The sequence below is a fragment of the Osmia lignaria genome, chromosome 2 (genome assembly GCF_051020975.1).
Source record: "Osmia lignaria lignaria isolate PbOS001 chromosome 2, iyOsmLign1, whole genome shotgun sequence".
NCBI lineage: Eukaryota > Metazoa > Arthropoda > Insecta > Hymenoptera > Megachilidae > Osmia > Osmia lignaria.
This window is the reverse complement of record NC_135033.1, coordinates 11,127,896-11,150,235: the sequence shown is the minus strand read 5'-3', so window position 1 is coordinate 11,150,235 and position 22,340 is coordinate 11,127,896. Positions and strand designations below refer to the sequence as shown.

Genomic DNA, 22,340 nt, shown 5'->3' with positions numbered 1-22,340 from the left:
AATTTATTTTAACGAAAAAGTATAACTTTAATCTATAATTTCCGATATTAACATAAGAAAATTTTATATCTAATAGTACTATTAAGTTAATAACATTGTATAAAAATGTATAATATTTTAACTTAACTTTTCATGTTATTACTAAATAAATAATATCCTCAGTATGATAATACTTGGTATTAAATACATGGGTACCTGTAATTATTTTATCGTATCGTGAAAGAAAACATATGCACTTGTTTTGATGATCTACTTCTATAACTATAGATAGAATACGTCAACCGAAGACCAAAACAAGCAAGATTGTTAATAAATAAATGTCTCGCAGTTATGTAATTGAAGAAAGTATAAATTTGAAAACTATTTTAAACTAATTCTGCTGTAATACGTTCTTGATTCTTAAAGTTCTGTACATCATTATTCAGACGAAGTACATCCTTATTTAATAGAGTACATAAAAAATCTGAAATAGTACATATAAGTATACGTAAAAAATAAGAAAAATTATAACTGATTTGGTTCAAGTTATATCGTAATCAGTAAATTATAGTATAAAATCAGATTGAAATAACGAGACATCGATATATTTTATACATTGATGATGTCACGAGGTATGGTCATACGAATTATACCTGAGCATCTCTCAAAAGGAATATCAATTTTTACATAAAATGTATAGTATTTTAAATAATACATCATACTAATAAAAAATATAGTTTGTACTGAAACCATTACAGAAAATAAACTAACTTAATAAGCATTACAAATCATTGTCAAGTTAAAATAAGTTATAACCTCAATTCTAAGGTTTACGTTAAAAGCTCTATCGCCGAGAGGCGCCACTATCTAGCAATCGCAGTCTCTGATAGACTTTGCCGTGTAAGGAACTTTCATCGCCTATTTAATGTAAATATTACATTTGTTGAGAATTTAGAGTTTATTTTAACGTACATAAGTTCGAAATTATCGTTCACGGTCCCTGTACAATTCATTGCCGGCCGTCATTCCGTAATATTTCTCATCTTGCTGAGTTCGGCAATAACCAAAAAATCTCTCCGTAGGTATACTTTTTTCCTTAATAATCACTAATCTTTTTCTCTAACATCTCATTAAAGTCAAATTTTACGCTTCGCTTCACTAAGTTTGCTGCTTCTTTAAAAAGAAAATCTGGATTTTGTCATGATTTTTCCGAATTATGTGACATTTACTATTTAGAATAGTACAGTGATTAATTTTTGTTCACTAGCCAATTGTTACAAAGTTAAATTGAATATTCGGTGTCTGCTTTGTGTTTATCTATTGTAGGATTTTATTTAAATGAATGACATGTAATTTCCTTTTCTTGGAAACATGATGAATTAAGGCAGAATAAATAAGTAGGTTTTTAAATTTTCTCAAATATTGTTGGGGAAGAGTAATGCTTAAATGGTATTATTTTTAAATTAGACTATTTAAGAAATACAAGTGCATATGTATTTCGTAAATTTAATTTTGGCTTAATATATATTTGTAAGCAGTCTATACATAAGTAATCCTAAATATATTATCTATATTTTCCTATAATTATATTGTTTTACTTTATATTTTTTTGTTGTAAGTACTTATAGCTCACATTAATAAAAGTTTTAAGAATAAAGTAATAAACCTGTATATTCTGTCTTTACTTCATTAAGTTATTAATTTGTATTTCTAAGTATATTTGTACATGTATAGTATAAGGCTGCAGAAGTTGTTTGTGCATTTATATGCACTAATACATATATGTAGTATCAGAAGAATAGTTGTTTGTAATTTTATTTGTCATTGTTGCAGTTAATTTAAAAGGTTTATTATCAAATGGTTTTTTTAATTATTTGATTGCAGATGATTATCTGAAAAAATATATTTAGATTCTTCTATACTCTAAGCTATTGATAAGTTATAGAGATTGTGACTGTAAATCAGAAACATGAGGGTTGTAGCACTAGTCAGTGGTGGAAAAGATTCTTGCTTTAATATGATGCAATGTATAGCTGCAGGTCATGATATTGTGGCCTTAGCTAATTTATACCCTGTTGGGAAGGGTAAATAATTTATGAAATATTATTTAACAAAATATTCCATATATTTATTTATAAATATATTTTTATCTTTGTATATTAATAAAATGTATCATCTTATCGGTTGATTAATGAAACAAATCATTTCTAGATGAACTTGATTCATTTATGTTTCAAACTGTTGGATATCAAGGTGTTGAATACATTGCAGAAGCAATAGGTTTACCAATGTATCGTGAACCAACATTTGGTAGATCAAGAATGCAAGAAAAATATTATTATCCAACAGAAAATGATGAAGTTGAAGATCTCTTTAGGCTGTTAAGTAAAGTAAAGGTAGATGTTATATTATCACATGACTGTTGTGTGTTAAAGTTACATAAGTAGATGAAGAGTGATTAATTAATTTATTATAATTAAATTTTAGGAAAGAGAGAATATAGAAGCTGTTTCATCAGGAGCTATTCTAAGTGACTATCAACGAATTCGCGTGGAAAATGTGTAATTATTTAATGCAAATTTTAATAAAAATTTTGGAATTGTACAGTATAAGAAAAAGTACCTAATAGCCAAAGTTTATTTTCAGATGTGGTCGATTAGGTCTTGTTTCTTTATCATATTTATGGAGACGAGACCAAGATGAATTATTAAAAGAAATGATAGGAAGTTCTGTGAATGCAGTTTTAATAAAAGTAGCAGCTTTAGGCCTTGAACCAAGGCATTTGGGTAAACCAATTTCTGAAATGCAATCCCATCTTGCCAAAATAGTAAGTAAAATGTCTTGGTGATTAATTGAAGTGAAAAAACAATGTTTTCTGATTTTATTTCATATTGGAAGTACTCCAAGTATCTAAGCAATATATGTAAAAGAAATTTAGTAGTATAAATAAATAGATATAACATATGTTAATGACTTAATATTTATTTGCAGAAAGAAAAATATGGTGTAAATATTTGTGGTGAAGGAGGGGAATATGAAACCTTCACATTAGATTGTCCACTATTTAATAAAAGCATTATAATGTAAGTTAAGAAAACGCAAATGGAAGAAAAAAATGTTTCTAAATCTTATTACACTTATTTTGACATGCGTTTGTTTCTTATTTTAGAGATGAATATGAAAGTGTAATTCATTCAAACGATAACATAGCGCCAGTTGGTTATTTGAATTTCAAAAAAATTCATGTACAAAACAAAAATGTGAGTTATGATATCTTCTATTTTTAAGAATTTCTCCAGTAAACTTGCAAATTATTAAAAAAATATATTTTTTCTAGGATGGTGTAGAAGGATTATCGTTACAAGAAAGATTAAAAAATGTTCCTATTAAATCTCCATCTGATTATATTGAAGAAATTATTGGTCCAGAATTACACGATGGTTGTAACCTATCGGAAGACGAAAATGATGAACATGATTGTACAGATAGTAGTCTGAAGACTTCAAATTCTGGTACTAATCTCAAATAAATACGAAAATTTGTTTTCCGTATGACAAATTTATAAAATATGTAAAATTAATGTAGGTCAATTTAATCCACCGAGTCCTATGCAAATTTTATACGAAGAAGAAGATTATCCCGATGTGCCCGTGGTAAATAGAAATCAAACCGGCTGGTTCTGGTTTGGCGGTATAGCTGGAAAACATCCAGATGCTAAATCCGCGATGCGAGAGGCACTGGAGAAATTAAGCAGTAGGTAAACTTTAAGTCTTTTAAACTATGTTTTAGTTATTTTTTGTTCTATCCAATATCAATGTATCGTATGCTTTATGTAGATTGATAAAATATTTCTGTCCGCTTTTTTTTTTCTTTTTAGATCTAGTCAAAAAGGAAAATCTTCAAATATCGGATATCGTTGCAGTAACATTATATATAAAAGATATGTCAAATTACATATCTATAAATGAGGCTTACATGTCATGTTTAAATAAAACAAATCCACCAGTTCGCGTATGTGTGGAATGTCCGTTAAATATACATGTTGTTCTTGATGCTATAGCCTATAAAGAAACTCAAGACTGTGGTGATAAGAAAGTTCACAAACGACATACAATGCATGTTCAGAGCATAAGTCACTGGGCACCTGCAAACATTGGTCCTTACTCTCAAGCAGTTCGTGTGAGTGTAATATCGTTACAAAAGAATTTACGTGAGCATTCTGTGTGTATATGTAGACAATATGTGTGTATGTGCGCATTCGTACGCGCACGCACACACATCTGGTTTACAAAAGAAACACATCAGTGAGGTAAACAAAATAAAATTTTTCTAAAATGAAAATAAGACCTTAAATTTTTAATAAGTAGTATAAACAAAGATACGAGCATCAGTACTGATCATGTATATATGTGTATATTTTGTATATTAAAAAAAAAAGGAAAAAAAAAAACAGAAAATAAAATATCTATTCTGTGATAGATTTAAAAAATAATGGTAAATGAAACAACTTCGATATTGCAAAAAGTTATTGTTGAACTAAAAGCTATAATTTTGGAATAAATATTTGTTTGACAGGTTGGTGACATTATCTCAGTTGCTGGACAAATACCCTTGGTGCCTGGTAGTATGACTATTTTGGAATTAAATATTAAAAGGCAATGTCGTTTGACGTTAAGGCACATAGATCGAATTGTTAAAGCTATGGATTCAAATACGCAACTCAGGGATATTGTGCAAGGTATTTGTTTTTTAACTCATTCTAGTTACATACCAGACGCCCGAAAGGAATGGGAAAAGCGAACAAATAATGCCATCGTGGATTACATTGTTGTTCCAAACCTTCCGCGTGGTGCTCAAGTTGAATGGTGTGTTTGGGCTCATAGAGATAATAATAGATTTGAATGTAAGTACACGTAGGTATATGTGTGCATATACGAAATAGTATATTTGAAAATTTTTATATTACAGATGAAGAGACTGGAAAATGTGTAGGTAATTTCAAAGTGGCAATAAGACGTAGGTGGAATTATGAAAATAATGTTTCAGCTATCGTGTGTTATATGTCTACTGGTACATATTTTTATTTAAATATATTTTTCCTGCTTAAAGATATACAGATGTAAAAAAGATTTTATATCTTGATTAGGTTCATCCAACTCGACTGGTAATTTAGCCACGGAAACAAGTTTGCCCTCTGCAGAATTAACTGTAAGCGAATTAACGGAGGCATTTGAGTATGTGCTGTGCAAACTTACAAAAGGATCGCAAACCATAAATCCAACCTGTAATTTACGAATCTTCTATAAAGTCGGTAGTTCACCAGGTCCGAACTTTGTTCAAGACGTTCTTTCTAAATTTTCTACACGAAATTTAGTTACTACTATTATACCAGCAACACACTTACATAATTTTAGTACTTTCTTATCCATATGTGGTATTAGACACGAGTAAAGCCTAATAACAGTTTTTACGTTGTCAATTATTTACAAAGATTATTGTATTGCAAAGGAGTATCGTAAAAGATTTTATTTGTCATTTAAATTATTTTAATTAGTGGATATGAGCCAAGGTCAATCAATTTTAGTATTAAAATGGCAATTATTAATGGCTATAGGAAACTCGACCACGGTTGTAAAACTTTATATATTCGAAATGATAATTATTTAGTAGCATCAGTGCTCGAATATAAACATTATTTTTCACCTTTTCTACTGGTCGCTTGTTGGGTTTACTCAGAATTCACTTGACATTTGTCAATAGTGTATTTATATTCGGCTAGTCAACGGGACATTCGTGACTTTGTCTCGTTAGTGTAAGTGTTCTACGTAATGTAAAACACGTTATGTCATCTCATAACGTGTACTGTATGCTACGCCTCGTTTTTGCTCAAGTTATTTTTTATTTTTCACAATTTCACGATACGTGCGGAGTGTTAAGTGTGTGATTTTATGGAAGAATTTGAAAGCGTGCACAGCCATTTTTACAGTAGCGCTCAAAGCAAACTGAATTAACAAAAAGTTACCTATCAAATGTAATTAGAGCAATCTATAAATTTTAACAACAAATATGAAAAGAATCTAGTTTACGTTCTTTTCAATTTTATTAACAGAAAACTGAACCGACAAACGGGAATTTAAAAGCACTTCTTGACGATCGTCTACTATCACTTTTAAAATGCTGCCGATGTTATTCCGCTATCATTTAAACTTTGTATCGTGATGGCAGGTATGTAACTTTACAGAAGACAAAAAAAAAGTATCTACTTCGCAAAGATATTGTGAAAATCCTCGGTAATTTCTGTATAACTGATCTGTGCTCTAGGGATACATCTTGTACAAAAGCGATATATGCTATTTATTAGAATATTTTTGACAGTATAACATTCATGCAATGATATACCAAAGTTTATATTTTGCAATTTTGTCATTGTTTCGAATTCAATATTGTCATTTTCTTTTCTTGTACATATTACTAAATAATGTAAACATTCTTGTAATATATTATAAAATGTAATTAGTTTTGAACAAGAAAATTGGTTATTGATTATGTATAATTGTTAAGAAAAGGTATGAAGAATTTCTGATACGGGGAATACACAGCATACTGTTCACGACATGGAAGCTGCGTTACTATAAATATGTAAAAAAGATATTTGCAAGTATGGAGCTCTCGCAACAAAGTACTATTCCGAGGATTATATTGCAAAAGAAAAATAAAGAAAGTGATATATATTTTTAAGAAACTGTTTTGTTTCATATTTTATTATACCTTTCCCCCCTTTTTTTTAAAATGTATGTATGTATGTATGTATGTATGTATGTATGTATTAATTATTAGCATTTTTTATAGAAAATGTACAAGTAGAAAATTGTTTGAATTATAGAAGTTTCAAAAAATGATAATTAACTTAGATAAGTGTAAATATTTTAGAAAATAGCACTTTATGTACACTTGAAAAGAAACTTAATATCAAAAATTACAACAGAATTCATATGATTTTGTAAAGCAGTCTTTCCAATTACTTAAAATTTTTAATTTACCTATAACTGATAATATGTTAAGAAGATAAATTATGAATACAGTTCGTTAAAAAAAGTACTAATTATTTCATTTTACAACAATACGTTAAAAATTAAGGTTTTCATCAAATAAGAAGATTATTTATACCTTAAACTTTTACGTTTAACTAACAATAACCACCGTTTTATAACAAATATTTACATGCACGTTCTTTTACACAGAAATTTTAAGAAATAGTTCATGATAAATTAATCACTTGAATCATTATAACGCGCTTATTGTTCGTACAAATTTTCTATTTTACCACTTTCTCTACACGCACGATTCACATTTTATAGTTTTCACATTCAAACGGAAACTGTATATTTTATATTTTTTATGTTCTTAACGTTTTTGATATTAATGGCTTTATCATGTGTTGACGAGTGGGTGTGCAAAAATCACACAGATAATTTTTCCTGTCTAATACCACTCCCTTGGTCTCCACGCAATCTGTAAATAAATGTCATCTTATTAAATTATCATATCATTTTATGTTATAAAATCACCTACTCTTTACATGTTACAGTACCTGAAAATATCAATACATCTTAAATATTTGAATTACTTGTAGAAGAAAAATATCCGATGAAACATGCAAATGCAAGGACATGCAATGGATAATAAATAGCGGAAAGTTATGGAATTTGTGTCAATACCTAGGTGCAGATATTTGTCACATGCGCTGCAATGCACTAGATTCGCTTCCAGGTCGAGTCGTGGAGCAGTATGACAGCGACTGCAGTGCGGGCAATAGCGACCCTTTCGCCATAGCCTTGTTATTGCACAAAGATTATGGTGTTAGTGAACTTGGATAATGGCTTATTATAATGACCGAGTTTAATGTAACTTGTAACATTCTGAATCTTGGGAATTTGATCATTATTTTATACATAAAATCTAAATATCAATTACATTACATGTCATTTTTTAAATCCAAAGATTCAGATATACATATTTTGATCCAGTGAGCACATAAAATTAGTCAAAAAACTTTTATAAAAGAGGAGTTTAGTGTGGATTAAGGGAATTCTGAAGCAAAAATTAAGCCCCGTGAAAATATGTATTGAATCACATTTTCACTCATCACATTACAACATGAAAAGCCGAATATCTACTTACTTCGAGCATGGAACGCATAATGTTGAAACATAAACCCTAGTATTTTTGTCACCCTTTTTGTATTCATGTTGCCACTGAGCTACACTGTTTCTATCGGAATTAATACCTCCAGGTTCTCTCGAGGCACAATTTGCACAAACTGCGCATTCTTGACAGTGCCATCTTCCTTGGGGTACACGACGTAACCCAACACAATAAATATGATACCTAAATGATATTAAACATTATACAATCATAGATTATTATGTTTCACTTCTTTTCCGAAGAATACGTACCCTCTATCACACATGTCGCAGAAAAGCATTTTATCTTCGTCGGCAGGATCATGACACTGAGCGCAAGTTTTACAATCTGTGCATTGCCATGCGTATGATTGAATGTGAGGAACCATATCCAACGTTAAATCGATACACGACGGATGAACTGTTAACAGATCGTTGTTACAATGTTTATTATAAACCCATAAAAGATAATGCTAAAGTTATAACAAAAATAAAATGATTACCATGTCCATTGCAGGTACCACATTGAATTAATACCTCATTTTTACTCTGTTTGTTCAAAGTTTTCAAACACATTTTGCATTTCAACTTTATTTCTTCTTTCTGATGTGCTATCTCCATATCTACGTCATCCATCGTGGACTGAGATCCTTCCGTATTCTGTGTTCCTTCGCTAGAAGACGAGCTACATAAAAAATACACAACTATTCTTTCATAAGAAATATTAAAATATTAATAGTTTGAAATGATAACACGAACCTCGAGTCATCTGAGGATGAATCGCTGTCGTTGTCACTTTGAGATCCTTCCGACTGGCTATCAAATTTACGTTCGTTTGGTCTCGTAGGACCATAGAGGACCGTATTCAAAGGATAATATCGCAGTTCGGCTGGTGTATATTCGCGGTAATAATCAGTATATTGCCCTGGTATTAAAGCGACAGGATAATAACCAACTTTACGTTCTTCAACTTTTTGTTGTTTCTTTGGAACGTGTATCGTGAATGTTTGTAAATCTAAACTACATTTTCTATCTTCTCGGCGAGCTTTATTTAAACGAATGTTCCAAGACAACGCAGACTGCACTGCCATTTCTGCTAAATCAATTCTATTTTTTTCTGCAGTTGCAGCTGCTGTTAATTCTTTTTGCTTTTTGGAATGCTCTTTTACCTGTTTCTCACGCATATGTTTACGATATTCTTCATACTGATCAGGAAAATCGCTACACATTACATCTAATACTTCTGAACTGCATACTGCAGTTAAACCTAAAATAATAATGAAAAAAAAAAAAAAAAATTGTAACTCACGCAAGCATTTATTGACAACTAATACGGTAAAAATATTCTTACCCATATCACACATTGCTTCACTAACCAGTCCATTTTCTCTCAAATAATTCCTTTCTTCCATATCTACTACTCTTCGCTTCAAGTCTGGGTATTTTCTTTTAAAAGATTTCACACCAAGATATTGAGATATTTGTTCTTGTATCATAAAGGTTTCACCTTTACGATCGAGCGGCCATTCGTACTCGGCGATTTTATCAACAGTAAATGGTCCTTCATCTGGATCAAAATTAATTTCCATTCTGCGATTCTTCACTTTTACTTTTTCTGATTCTGTTGTTGCTGTGCTAAGCACACTTCCTTGAGATTCTTCATTTATAATAGTTTCAGATGCTGTAACAATCGTTACGACGTTGAAGAATATTATGAACCGACGAGAGAGGAAGTTATTCTCATCACTATGTTGGTAAAATATGATTAAAAAACATTGTACTAATCACCATGGTTATAAAATTCTGTACAAGTTAAATCAAGTACATTTTGCACTTGTAAGATGTTAAGACACAAGAAAAGATCTATTTATAGATACATTGCTTGGAGGTCTACCAATACATTTATCTTTTGATTTAATATAGTCATATAATAATTATAGATCATAATTGCTTTTTACTATTGTGATAAATCAATATGTTTTTTCTTTAGCAAATTATTTAGAAAATATAACTCAATAAGTACATGTTAACAGGATACATCATGCATAGTCAAAGAATACTTAATAGTATTCACACATAAATAAAATAAATAGAGACACATATTATTCTATGTATCTATACTTGTTCGTAAATAGTGTAAGCGTTAGATATAATAAAATCTGATGCAGAAATACATTGCTAACTAAAAAAGAAAAGTTCATTTTAACTTATATTTACCTTGTACAGGAATATTTCTGGCAGGAGTTTGAGATCTAGAACCTGATTCCGCACTCATTCTTGTTTCTTCATCTATTACCTGTACCGTGGACATATTTTCATGTTTCGTAGCATTCTCAGACGCTCGTTTCGATACTGGCGTTAACCAATTAGGATGTCCTGGAGGTATCAATATATCCCTATTTTCCGATTTTGTACCCTCTTCAGCACCAGATTTCACGCCAGATTTTTGTACTTTATCAGGTACGATTTCCGTTAGTTTCTTATTCTCTGATTCTTTATTTATTTCAGATAATTCATGTGTACCTTTGATACCATCACTTTTTGGTCCCATTTTGATTTTAGAAAGGTTGGCTTTAGAATCTAATGTTGGTTGTTTCAGAGCTTTATACAATTCTGGTGATTTCCCAAATGATTCTGACTGTGATACAGAATCATCTATCGTTATTACTGCCGTTGTAGAAGCTTCTATTGTAGTTAAATCTTGATCTATCCTAACTTTCTTGGACAGTTGTAGGTCTACGTTATCCAATTTTCGTTTTCCTCTACCTAATGAAGGACAGAAAAAAATATATTAGAATATATTCAACATTCAAGTCAGTTAAAAAATACAAACCTCTTCCTCTGCCTCTTTTAGGAGGTGCATAACTTTTCTGACTCCTACAAGTCCTTTTAGGCCTTTCATTTTCTCTAGATTCAAAATGTGGTAATTGCGATTGTTGCATTTTATGCATATCATCCAAAGACAAAGGATCTCTAGTCATTAATAATTGTGGGGGTGGATGGGTGACACCTTGGGGTAATGGATTCCTCCTAGGTCTACCCCTCTTTTTAGGTACCTTTACTTCAGGCATTCTAGTAGGAGAAACTTCCTCTATTATTACAACATCCTGGCTAGAATTTGAATTTTCATTCACTATTATTAATTCTGGTCGATGTTCTATAATTTCACAGTCAGAATTCATCGGTGATCCAGATACGTTTTTATTAGATAAGATGTCCTTTAGCTTCTCGCTCATAGTGGCATCTGCTGGCTTCGATGGTCTGACTTGAGTAATACTGATTTCTTGACTTATTACGTTCATTTGCTGAAGACTGATCGCGCTGCTTTTCGGGTCAAATACGAACTGCTTCTGTTCTTTAGAAGCCACAGGCTGAATTGTAACTTCAGGTAAAATTTGAGTAAGCTGTGCTTCCAATTTAGGCTTTTTGGATTCTATCGGTGAAATGCTGATATCTTTACGTTTATTAGGAGATATGTCAAGCATACCGTCCGATTTCTTTCCCTGCGTCTGTATCGGTTCAATCGTTAATTCTGAACGATTGCTCTGCAGAATTGTCGAGTGACCAGTTTTAAGGATCTTTAACGCAGGTTCTTTATGACCAACACTTTGCCCAGATTCTTTATATCTCTGAGTAAAATTCTGAGATAAATCTAAAGCTTCTTTTTGTTTGTACGTAGATTCACCTTGATTGTCATAGGCCACAATTGTCGGATGTCCAGTTTTGGATAATTTGATCTTCATCTCCAAGGGTTCAATGTCTTGACGTCTTTGTTGTCTTTCCTTCTTCTCTGAATCTACTATAGAAGCATCTCCAGTTTTTAACAGCTTTATTTTCATACCTAAGCTAGTGTCAACTGGCTTTGAGTGTTCCGTGTCTGTTCGCATTAATTTGTTCCCATCTTCCACTGCTTCAGATTGTATAATGGAAGCATCACCGCTCTTGGAGAGTTTGATCTTCATTCCAAGAGGCGATTCTGTCCTTCTAGATGCTTCTTGAATATGTTTAAATTCTTCTGACTGTTCTTCCTTTTCTGCAGGTATTATGGACGGATCACCATGCTTGGACAGTTTGATTTTCATACCAATAAGAGATTCAACTTTCTGCCAGGACTCTGAGGTGGTTTCTATGGGTTCATCCACCGATTCCTGCGAAACTACCGACGTATCTCCTGACTTTATCACCTTAATTTTTATTCCAGACATCTCTGACGATTTCCCTCCATCCTGAGTTACATCAATCTTTTCCCTGTTCTCTGCTTTCTCTTTCTGCTTCATGTCTTTAGTTTCTTCAGCGAGTTCTGAGTGAACAATAGACGCGTCGCCGCTCTTGAATAATTTAATCTTCATTCCAAGCGGCGATTCCGTTCGCTTAGGAATATCGGTAATTTCTAATTTCTCCTTTGAATCTTCTGGGATTTCAATTGGTATTATAGCAGCACCACTTTTCGTTTTTGCCAGTTTTATTTTCATACCAATCGGAGACTCGGTTCTCTTTGGAACTTCAGGAGACGATTCCAATTTATCTTTGAATTTACTCATTGCTTTGCTTTCTTCCGACAAATCTGAAGAAACAATCGAGGCGTCCCCAGTCCTCAATAACTTGATCTTCATTCCCAATGGAGAACCAGTTCTCTTTGGCGAGTCGTACGAAGAATCCAATTTCTCTTTTGGTTTTGGCTGCGTATAATCTTTGTTGTATTCTTCCAGATGTTCCGACCATTCTGGTTGTATTATCGAGGCATCCCCGGTCTTTGATAGTCTGATCTTCATTCCAAGAGGAGAGTCCGTTCTCTTCGGTACGTCCTGAACGGATTTCGTTTCTTCGAGGTGTTCCTGCTTGTCTGTAGTTATTATAGAAGCATCACCAAATTTAGAAAGTTTAATTTTCATACCTATAGGAGATTCAACTTTCTGCCAAGATTCTGGTACAGTTTCCATGGATTCTTCCGAAGATTCCTGCAACACCGTTGACTCACCTTTCCCCTTGTTTTCTGACTTTTCTCTTTGCTTCGAATCTTTAGCTTCCTCAGAGATTTCCGAGTGAACGATAGACGCATCGCCGCTTTTGAACAATTTGATCTTCATTCCAAGAGGTGATTCTGTCCGTTTGGAAACATCAGGTACTTCCAGGTTTTCCTTAGAGTCCTCCGAGGTTTCCATCGGGATTATAGAAGCTCCTTCCTTTGTCTTAGTTAGTTTAATTTTCATACCGATTGGAGATTCGGTTCTCTTTGGACTCTCAGAAGACATAACTAATCTATCTTTCATTTTACATACCTCTTTGTTTTCCTCTGCTAAACTGGAAGGAACGATCGAGGCATCACCGCTCTTGAACAACTTGATCTTCATTCCTATAGGCGAATTAGTTCTTTTAGGAGAACCATAAGTTTCCAATTTCTCCTTTGCTTCCAAATGTATATCCTTATAGTGTTCTTCTGAAGTACTCTGCCCCTCAGAGGCATCTCCACTTTTTGAGCCCTTCATCTTCATTTGAAGCGGAGATTCTGTCCTCCTGCTTCCTTCGTGAATGGATTTCGTTTCTTCTAGGTGTTCTTGCTTTTCTGTAGGTATAATAGAAGCATCGCCAGTCTTAGAAAGTCTTATCTTCATACCAAGGGGAGATTCAACTTTTGGCAAAATTTCCTGCGGTTCTTCCATCGACTCTTCTTCCGAATTAATCAACCTTAATTTCATTCCAAATGATGTTTCCGACCCTTTACCTGTATTTTGGATCGAGTCAACTTTTTCTTTGTACTTTGCGTGTTTATTCTCGTCCTGAATCTCCGACTGAATGATAGATGCGTCCCCAGTCTTGGAGAGTTTGATCCTCATTCCAAGCGGTGAATCAGTCCGTTTAGGAGTATCAGGGGCGTCCAGGTTTTCCCTTGGATCTTCTGACTTATCCATTAGAATTATAGAAGCTCCCCCCTTCGTTTTCGTTAATTTAATCTTCATTCCAATAGGCGACTCCGTTCTCTTTGGAGACTGAGATGATTCTAATTTGTCTTTTATTTTACCTGTCTCCTTCGGCTCTTCGTGGAAGTCTAGAGGAACGATCGAGGCATCTCCGGTTTTGAACAGCTTGATCTTCATCCCTAAAGGAGAATTGGTTCTCTTAGGAGTGTCACAAGATGCAGCCAATTTCTCTATTGATTGTAACTGTGCGTTATCATGATGTTCTTCTGTAACCACATGCCTCTCTAGTTGTGCTATGGAGGTGTCTCCACTCTTTGAAGTTTTCACGTTTGATTCAACTGGAGATTCTGTCCTCTGAAGTGGCTCAAGAACAGACTTAGTTTCATTTGATTCATCTTGCTTTTCTACAGGCATTGCAGTTACTTCATTAGGTTCAGAAAGCTTTATTTTTATATTAATGGGTGGTTCAGTCTCCTCTGAGCTTTCTTCTGTGGTCTCCATGGATTCTTCCACTGTTTCTTGCATACCTTCAGATGCTTCTTCTACATTTGGTGTCTCTACTTTTGTTACAGGTGAAATCTCTAATGATTTATCAGCATCTAAATCCACATCAACTGTTTCCTGATTATCTAGTTTTTCTTCTTCACACCCGGGCAATTCAATTTCCATTTCCTCCGGGAATTCTGACCACTGAGAAACCTTAGCAACTTCCAATTTCTCCTCTAAACATTGTAAATTTTCATCAGATATTACCGAAACTTCGACCTTAGTTTCAGTCAATTCAGAAGGTATTTCCAAGGTGTCCTCTGTTTTGGTTACTTCTTTGCTTTCCTCCGACAAATTCGTCGAAGCAGCTAAACCTTCTTCATTAGAAGGTTTAGAACTTTCTTCGTCAGATTCCATCTTTACCTGTGAATCAGTATCTTCTAATGAGTTAAAAGAAGCTTCCAATACCTCTTGCAATTCCGCTTGTTCCTCTGGAAGATCTTGCCCTTCTGGTTGTAACAAAGGAACGTCATCGCGTTCTGACAGTTGAACTCCTATTTCAAACGAAGGTACCACTGCATCAGGTACCTCCTGAGTACGCCTAGAGTCTTCTGACTGTTCTTGGTTCTCTATAGGTAGCATAGACGTATCATCTATGCCAGAAGTCTCCATGTCAATATCAATGAGCGATTCGACTTTTTTCAAAGCTTCAAGCATAGTTTCTATAGATTTTTCCACTGGTTCCTGTTCGTCTGTCGATGCCTCTTCGGATAGAACCGATGATTTTTGTGTATCTTGAGTTAAAGTAATCTCTTCTTTTTGCTTCTCAGGTTCATCCTGAATCTCTGACTGAACAATAGATGCGTCATCCGTCTTGGGTAGTTTTATTTCCATTTCAATTGACGAATCAATCTGTTTGGAAGCATCAAAAGAGTCTTGATTTTCCTGGGAATCCTCCGATTTTTCTATTGGTACTCTAGAATTTTCGCTCTCCATTTTTGCTAGTTCAATTTCTACCGCAATTGAGGATTTGGTTCTTGGCGGAGATTCAGAAGACGACTCTGATTCGTCTTCTATCTTATCTCCTTCATTGGCCTCTTCGTGAAAATCTACAGGGTCGTTCGATTCATCTTCGGTTCTGAATAGCTCTAAAGGAGAGTTAGTCTTTTTCGGACTGTCAAAGGATGATTTTAATTTCTCTTCTAATTGTAACTCACCATTATCTTCCTGTTCTTCTGTAACAGACTGCTTCTCCAATTGTATTGCTGAGAAATTTTCATCCTCTGAGACTTGGATATTAAGTTCAACGGGAGATTCTATGCTTTTAGATTGTTCTGGAAGAGAGTTTGTTTCTTCTGCCTCGTCTTCTTTTTCTATAGAAACAATAGGCATCGCACCTGTTTTCAAAATCTTTTGGGTGATCTCCATGGAATCTTCAACCGGTTCTTGTACTTCTGCAGCTGTTTCTTCTTTTCTACCTTCGTCCTCGTTTAAATCTACTCCAACCGTTTTCTGGTTATCTAGCTTTTCCTCTTCCTTTTCAGCCTTTACCTCATCCCCATCTTCCAACTGGATGATGGATTCATCCTCATTCTTGGATAATTCGACTTCCATTTCAGCTGGCAATTCTGATTGCTTAAAAACTTCAGGAACTTGCAATTTCTTTTCCGGATCCTCCGTTTTTTCATCCGAAACTAAAGAAGTCTCGTTCTCCATTTCACTCAATTCAACGTACATCTCAGTGGGAGACTTAATATGTTCTGGAATTACTTCTTTACCTTCCTCAGGCATATCCCTTGAAATGGCTAAATCGTCTTCATCGTCAGATACCCTAACTTCCATCTGTACAGGAGATTCAGCACTTTTTTGTGAATCATACAAACCTTCTAATGCCTGTTGTAGTTCTGCTTGTTCATCATCTCCGTCCTGTTCTTTCTGAAGATCTTGTATTTCTTGCTGAACTGAAGGACCATTTCTGCTTTCAGATGGTTCAGTTTCTATTTCACTTGGGGATATAAATGGCTCTGGTGTCTCTTCGGTACATATAACTTCCTCTGATTGCTCTTGCGTTTTTACAGATAGTAGAGCATCATCAGTATTAGGAGTTTCCATGTCTATGTCAATTAGCGATTCAACTTTCTGCAAAGCTTCAAGCATGGTTTCCATTGATTCATCCACTGGTTCTTGCTTATCCATCAGTGTCTCGACTGAATTTATTCTCGCTTCAGATACTTCCGATGCTTGTTGTGCATCTTCAGTTAAATTAATCTCTTCCTCTTGTTTCTCATAGTTTGGTTCGTCTTGAATCTCTGGCTGAACGACAGGTGTATTATCAGCCTCGGTCGAATCGATTCCCAGTTCGAGTTGCGAATCAACTTGTATAGATTCTTTAAAAATGTCAGAGTTTTCCTGTGAATCTTCCGACTTTTCCACCGGAATTACAGAATCATCTTTTGTTTCCGCCAGTTCGATTTCCATTCCAACTAGAGACTCGCTTCTCTTAGAAGACGATTCTAATTTGTCTTCCATTCTATCTATAGTTTCAGCCTCTTCGTGAACATCTAAAGGAACGACTGACTCGTTTTCGATCTTGAGTGGGTTGATTTCTATCTCTAAAGGAGAGTCAATTTTCTTTGGGCTACCACAAGATGATTCTATTTTGTCTTCTGATTGAAACTCTACATCATCTCCCTGTTCTTCTGTAACAATTAGTTTCTCCAATTGTGCTGTTGAGATATCATCTTCTTTTAGGAGTTGAATATTAGGTTCAACTGGAGATTCTATCCTCTTAGGTGGTTCTAGAAGAGAACTGGTATCTTCTGATTCTTCTTGCTTTTCTATAGGATTGGTAATGGCCTCAGACATCTCTTCAGTTATATTTATGGATTCTTCATCTGGCTCTTCTACACCTGCAAGTGTTTCTTCTAATTCTGTTACCCCTTCTAATTCTGCTAAATCTATATCAACTGTTTCCTCACCGTCTAACTTTTCTTCTTTCTTAGGGTCCATAGTTTCATCCAAATCTTCCGACTGGATGACGGATTCGTCGTCATATTTTGGTAATTTGTCGTCTATTTCTGTTACTGAATCTGACTGGTTAGAAACTTCAGGAACTTGCAATTTCTCCTTCAATTCTTTCGTATTTGCATCAAAAACTAACGAGGTCTCTACCTCCGTTTCCGTTAATTCAATAAGCATTTCAGTGGGAGATTTGGTAGTTTTTGGAACTTCAGGCAACAATCCCAGCATCACATCTGTTTTGATTACTTCACTACTTTCCTCAGGCATGTCTGCTGAGGTAGCTAAATCTTCTTCATTATTTGGTACCCTATCTTCCATTTTACCAATAGAATCAGATCTTTCTTGTGAATCACACAAACTTCTTAATTCCTCTGGTAGTTCTGTTTGTTCATTATTCCTGTCATGTTCCTTCAAAAAAATTTGTGATTCTGGTGGTATTAAGGCAGCATCTTTGCTCTCAATATCCATTTCAATTGGAGGTATCATTGTTTCAGATGTTTCCTCTGTAAACAAGTCTTCATCTAATTGTTCTTCATTTTCAGGAGGTAGTATGGCTGACTCAATGTTAGAAGTTTCTATGTCCATGCCAATAAGCGATTCTACTTTTTGTAAAGCTTCAAGCATAGTTTCCATGGATTCTTCCACTGGTTCTTGTTCATCTAACTGTGTTTCTCCTGTGTTTATTAACTTTATATCATCCTCATTTAGTAAAGCATCTAATTCCCTTGCTTCATCTGAAACTTCAGAGTGAACACTGGGTGGGTAGTCACTCTTTGACAATTTCATTTCCATTTCAAGCGGCGATTCTACCCGTTTACTAACACCAGGAACATCCATATTTTCGTTTGGATCTTCCATGTTTCTCACTGATATTACAGGAATTCGGTGTCTATTTTCACTACAGCTGTAGTGATTCAGAAATATCTGAAATATTGGACATGGCGAGTTCAAATAGAACAGCAATAAATGGAAAACTTACCGGCTTTTTACATTACTCCTTAACGAACTATTTTACACACAAGAACCTACCACACCGGACGTTTGTTGGTCAAAACATTCTTCAAGCAGATATATAAAACCCACAATTTAAATTGGGGTTATTTTTATATGTGTTTAGTTCGTTTAGTTACATCAACTATAAAGTTTTGCAGGTTCTATTACCAATTCTTGTTTGGTTGCTTCCTGACGGTTCGCCGCTCGAAGAGGCATCTGTTTCTTAGTGAAAAGTAACTAAGGGATAAATTTAATTCACACCGACATGACACCATATGTATGTACAATTCATTTTAGAAAAGTATGCAAACATATTTGTTATATTCTTTACAATCTGTAATTGTATCGATTGTTAAAAACAAAAAAAACAATTTTTCACTATCATTGCAAACTTACATGCAGGGGAAAATCAAAATTACTAACTATTACATTGACCATGAGAAGTGGCTTCAGTGCTGCCACTACAAATCAATTTAAAATATATAAAATTATTGTATTTATTTCAAATGACTACATATTACAAACATATAACAATTATTTATTTTATCGGTCGCAAAATATTTTTAGCATTCTTTTTTACCGATTTAATTAATGTTTGTAATTCTGTATTAGGTTGCATTTTCGGCTCCTTTGTTTCTATTTCCTAAAACGATTAAGTAACATATAATGTATTAAAATTACTGTATAACGTACTATAAAATAAATTTTTACTTACATTGTTTAGATCATTGTCTGCTCTTCGTTTTAATTTTTCTTTTATTAAGGCTTCTGTACCCTTCGTTTTTCTAAAATGCGGATCTGCTGGATCTAAATTGAAGTGATGTGATGTAAATAGCGCATGAAATCGTGAATCTTGAACATTTACTTCAAAGTTATCTTCCTCTGTTTGGTCTTGAGAATTTTTCTTTTTACTAAGTCGTTTTTGCTTAGACTTTGTCATTGTAGCGTTTTCTTCAATCTTCTTCATATTGAAGTGCCGTTTACCATCATCATTTTCATCCATTAACAAAAGTTCTAACTCCGCTTTTCGTCGTTCTTCATCATCATCTGATGAATTTGCACCACCATTCTCTATGTCTTTTGTCCTTCTATGACCTGATTTATTAGTTTTAATTTCCTTCTTGCCATTATCTGTATCTGAATCCATCATTTCTGAATCGTCCGAGTTTGTAGATGCATTTTCATCTGCATTTCTAAGTTTCTTTCGTTCTTCTCGTTTAGCTTTTTTCTTTGCCTTACGTTTTTCCAGATACTGTTCAAATGGTGTTAGATTTTCATCTTTCTTTAGTCTTTCTTGTACCAACTTTTCAGCTTTCTCCTGTGTTCCTAAACCCCACGTAAATTCTAACTCAACGTCTTTATTTTGCTTTGCTTTTTCCTTCTCTTCTATCTCTTTCAGTAAAGCCTTATATTTTTCTACCGCATCAACATTTGTTTCCGCTTCCGAATCACTTTTTTTTTCTTGAGATTCCTTTTGCTCTTTTTTATCTTCTATTAATTGAAAAATATAATAATAAAACGTAATTAATCACTTAATATGAAATAATGGAGTAAAGATTATACCTGGATCAGAATCACTATCAGTAGCTAAATAAGCTTGTAAATCATTTTTATTGATTTCATCTAGTTTTCCAGAATTTAATTTCTGTGTAAGTTCTATTCGTTCGGGATTTGTCTCATCCCAGGTTAACTGTACTTGAACTTGTTGTAGCGCTGTAGTTGTAAATTGTTTCGGTTGATATTTTGAAAGCTCTGGTAACTTATCACAGACTTCTCTGGGAGTCTTAAAGCAGGCATCTAAGGTCACATATAATGAATATATTTTATATACCTTAAGATTAAATAACATACCTGATCAAATTCCATGTCATCTGGTATAAACCTAAGATCCAACCTTGTTGATGTGGATTCATACTCTGTACCATCACATTCAGTATAAATTTTGTTTGCTGTTTCAGCAGAATCAAACTCAACAACAGCATAATAATACTTTAATCTATTCAATTGATACTGTCTTAATTTTTCCATATGATAAGTCGATCCTTCTTCGTTCTGCGAGATGAAATTATTGAATTATGTTATTAAATAAATAAATAAATAAATATTTATACCTCATCATCATCATCATCATCATCATCATCATCATCATCATCATTTTCAATATTTCCTTCTTTGCTCAGTTCTGTTAACTCTTTAGGACCATTGATATCTTCTTCTTTCATTCTTTGCTTACCAAATTCTGATGGATAGATCTGAAATTATTTTATTATAAAAACTAATGAAAATGCTGGTATCATTACCTTATTAATTATTCTTACCGTGACTGACTGAATGAAACCTCCACTAGGTAAAAATGAATTGAATAAAACCATTAAATCTACAGCATGTACTCTATCCCAATCCATGTTGCAAACTGCTAACCTATGTGTACTCTCATTTGTTGTTTCAGCCTCTTTGTCTAATTCTCCCCAATTGTGGTCAATCTCTTCCTCATCTAAATATAATATATCTTATATACATATAGCTATTTAATCAGTTATTAAACAAACACTAGTTAATATAAATATACATTACCAGAAAGATCTGAACTTTCTTCATCAGAAGAACTGTCTGTCAATAAAACTCCTTCACCCCTAGCATAGTTTACACTTAAATCTTTTAGCTTCTCTTTAACTCTGTCAGTGAGTTTATTAGACTCATGTTTTTCTCTAATCTGTAATTGTTTTTTACTTTCTTTTAAATCAGCCTTTAAGCTGTCTACATTTATGTTGTCTACATCAGATTCAGATTCAGATTCATTATGTTCTTTAGAATCTGTATGACCTTCTTCTTTTGATTTAACATGAAGCAATTCTCCCTTGCTTGAGGAACAATTATCTGATATCTCATCATCATCTTGATCATCATTATTTATGTCATTCTCTGTATTATTTTCTTCAGACTTAATTACATTATGTTTTTTATTCTTTTTCTGTTTCAGTTTCTTAGATTTGCCCTTTTCCAATGACTGTTTTAGTTTCTTACCCTTTTCTTCTTCTTCATCTTCATCATCTTCTTCTTCACTTGTAGGTAAATCATAATACTTCTTCAGGTTTTCTGAAGATGTTTGACCTATAGGTCTACCTCGTTTATCAATGGCATAATGGACCTGAAATCTTTTGTCTTTAAACATACTCTGAAATCTTTTATCTATTTGCACTTTTCTTTCTGTTTTTGGGATCCTTTTAAATTTAGGATCCTTTGCAATGTGTGCAAATCGTTTATCATCTAATGGATCATCCATGCTGCAATACATAAATAATAAAACATTGCAGTTTTATGTATTTCTTATTCAACAAACTTTTATTTTATACTTACGTGACTGGTATTATAAAAATTTGCAACTGAAAGATATTTGTACAGTACAATACAATGCACTTAAATGCAGTCTTAAGATTTCCTTCAACTTTAAGGTTGTTAATATAACCTGATATAACTCATGTGCTAATTGCTATCAGTGACTACAGATATAGAAAGACTAGACATGTTTTTGTTCTCGAGGGGTCATGACTTTCAGGGGTCCCATACACCCCCACACGCTCCGAGGTAAACAGAATCCTCTTTTACCACAACTCGCACTGACAACTGAAAATACAGAATTCTGATTACCTTTATGCTTATTTTATTAGAAATCAGTTAAAATCAGAACAAAACCAAAGAATTATTAAAATATTTGTTTGACAAATTTGTATTCACTTCGTGCGCCTTGCCAAATAAATCA

At 33.5% G+C, this 22,340-nt stretch overlaps 3 protein-coding genes across 11 annotated transcripts in view; 1 reads left to right on the top strand and 2 right to left on the bottom strand.

The window, feature by feature from the left end:
* The first annotated feature begins 850 nt into the window (after positions 1 to 850).
* On the top strand, positions 851 to 6,724 carry LOC117608575 (uncharacterized). Of its 6 annotated transcripts, none has more exons than XM_034333920.2 (13): positions 851 to 1,057; positions 1,864 to 2,063; positions 2,191 to 2,375; positions 2,467 to 2,540; positions 2,626 to 2,806; positions 2,971 to 3,062; positions 3,149 to 3,239; positions 3,317 to 3,491; positions 3,565 to 3,732; positions 3,857 to 4,158; positions 4,555 to 4,717; positions 4,948 to 5,049; positions 5,126 to 6,724. In XM_034333920.2, the coding sequence occupies exons 2-13, from the start codon at positions 1,949 to 1,951 to the stop codon at positions 5,428 to 5,430; spliced, it is 1,953 nt and encodes a 650-aa protein (XP_034189811.2). In that variant the 5' UTR covers positions 851 to 1,057; positions 1,864 to 1,948; the 3' UTR covers positions 5,431 to 6,724. The 6 variants fall into 6 exon arrangements, with proteins under 6 accessions (XP_034189811.2, XP_034189806.2, XP_034189807.2 ...); XM_034333915.2 differs by having other exon boundaries at positions 4,555 to 4,882; XM_034333916.2 differs by having other exon boundaries at positions 851 to 1,061; positions 4,555 to 4,882.
* Positions 6,725 to 7,051: 327 nt separating this feature from the next.
* The window catches only part of LOC117608570 (Ankyrin-repeat, SH3-domain, and Proline-rich-region containing Protein), a 64,188-nt gene continuing 48,899 nt past the window's right edge, over positions 7,052 to 22,340 (bottom strand). The window contains exons 11-19 of the mRNA XM_034333901.2: positions 10,996 to 18,511; positions 10,380 to 10,928; positions 9,514 to 9,843; positions 8,922 to 9,429; positions 8,666 to 8,847; positions 8,436 to 8,583; positions 8,161 to 8,367; positions 7,698 to 7,813; positions 7,052 to 7,491 (exon numbers count right to left, since the gene is read on the bottom strand). Coding sequence (XP_034189792.2) covers positions 7,376 to 7,491; positions 7,698 to 7,813; positions 8,161 to 8,367; positions 8,436 to 8,583; positions 8,666 to 8,847; positions 8,922 to 9,429; positions 9,514 to 9,843; positions 10,380 to 10,928; positions 10,996 to 18,511 — 9,672 coding nt within the window. The 3' untranslated portion in view covers positions 7,052 to 7,375. The remainder of the gene's footprint in view (positions 7,492 to 7,697; positions 7,814 to 8,160; positions 8,368 to 8,435; positions 8,584 to 8,665; positions 8,848 to 8,921; positions 9,430 to 9,513; positions 9,844 to 10,379; positions 10,929 to 10,995; positions 18,512 to 22,340) is intronic.
* Positions 19,064 to 22,172, bottom strand: LOC117608574 (ESF1 homolog). 4 transcript variants are annotated; one of them, XM_076689847.1, is made up of 8 exons: positions 21,938 to 22,172; positions 21,155 to 21,864; positions 20,881 to 21,074; positions 20,706 to 20,832; positions 20,432 to 20,634; positions 20,144 to 20,363; positions 19,296 to 20,071; positions 19,064 to 19,223 (listed from the first exon to the last, which is right to left on the bottom strand). In XM_076689847.1, the coding sequence occupies exons 2-8, from the start codon at positions 21,861 to 21,863 to the stop codon at positions 19,119 to 19,121; spliced, it is 2,334 nt and encodes a 777-aa protein (XP_076545962.1). In that variant the 5' UTR covers position 21,864; positions 21,938 to 22,172; the 3' UTR covers positions 19,064 to 19,118. The 4 variants fall into 4 exon arrangements, with proteins under 4 accessions (XP_076545962.1, XP_076545955.1, XP_076545970.1 ...); XM_076689840.1 differs by having other exon boundaries at positions 20,432 to 20,632; positions 20,692 to 20,832; positions 21,938 to 22,171; XM_076689855.1 differs by having other exon boundaries at positions 20,899 to 21,074; positions 21,938 to 22,165.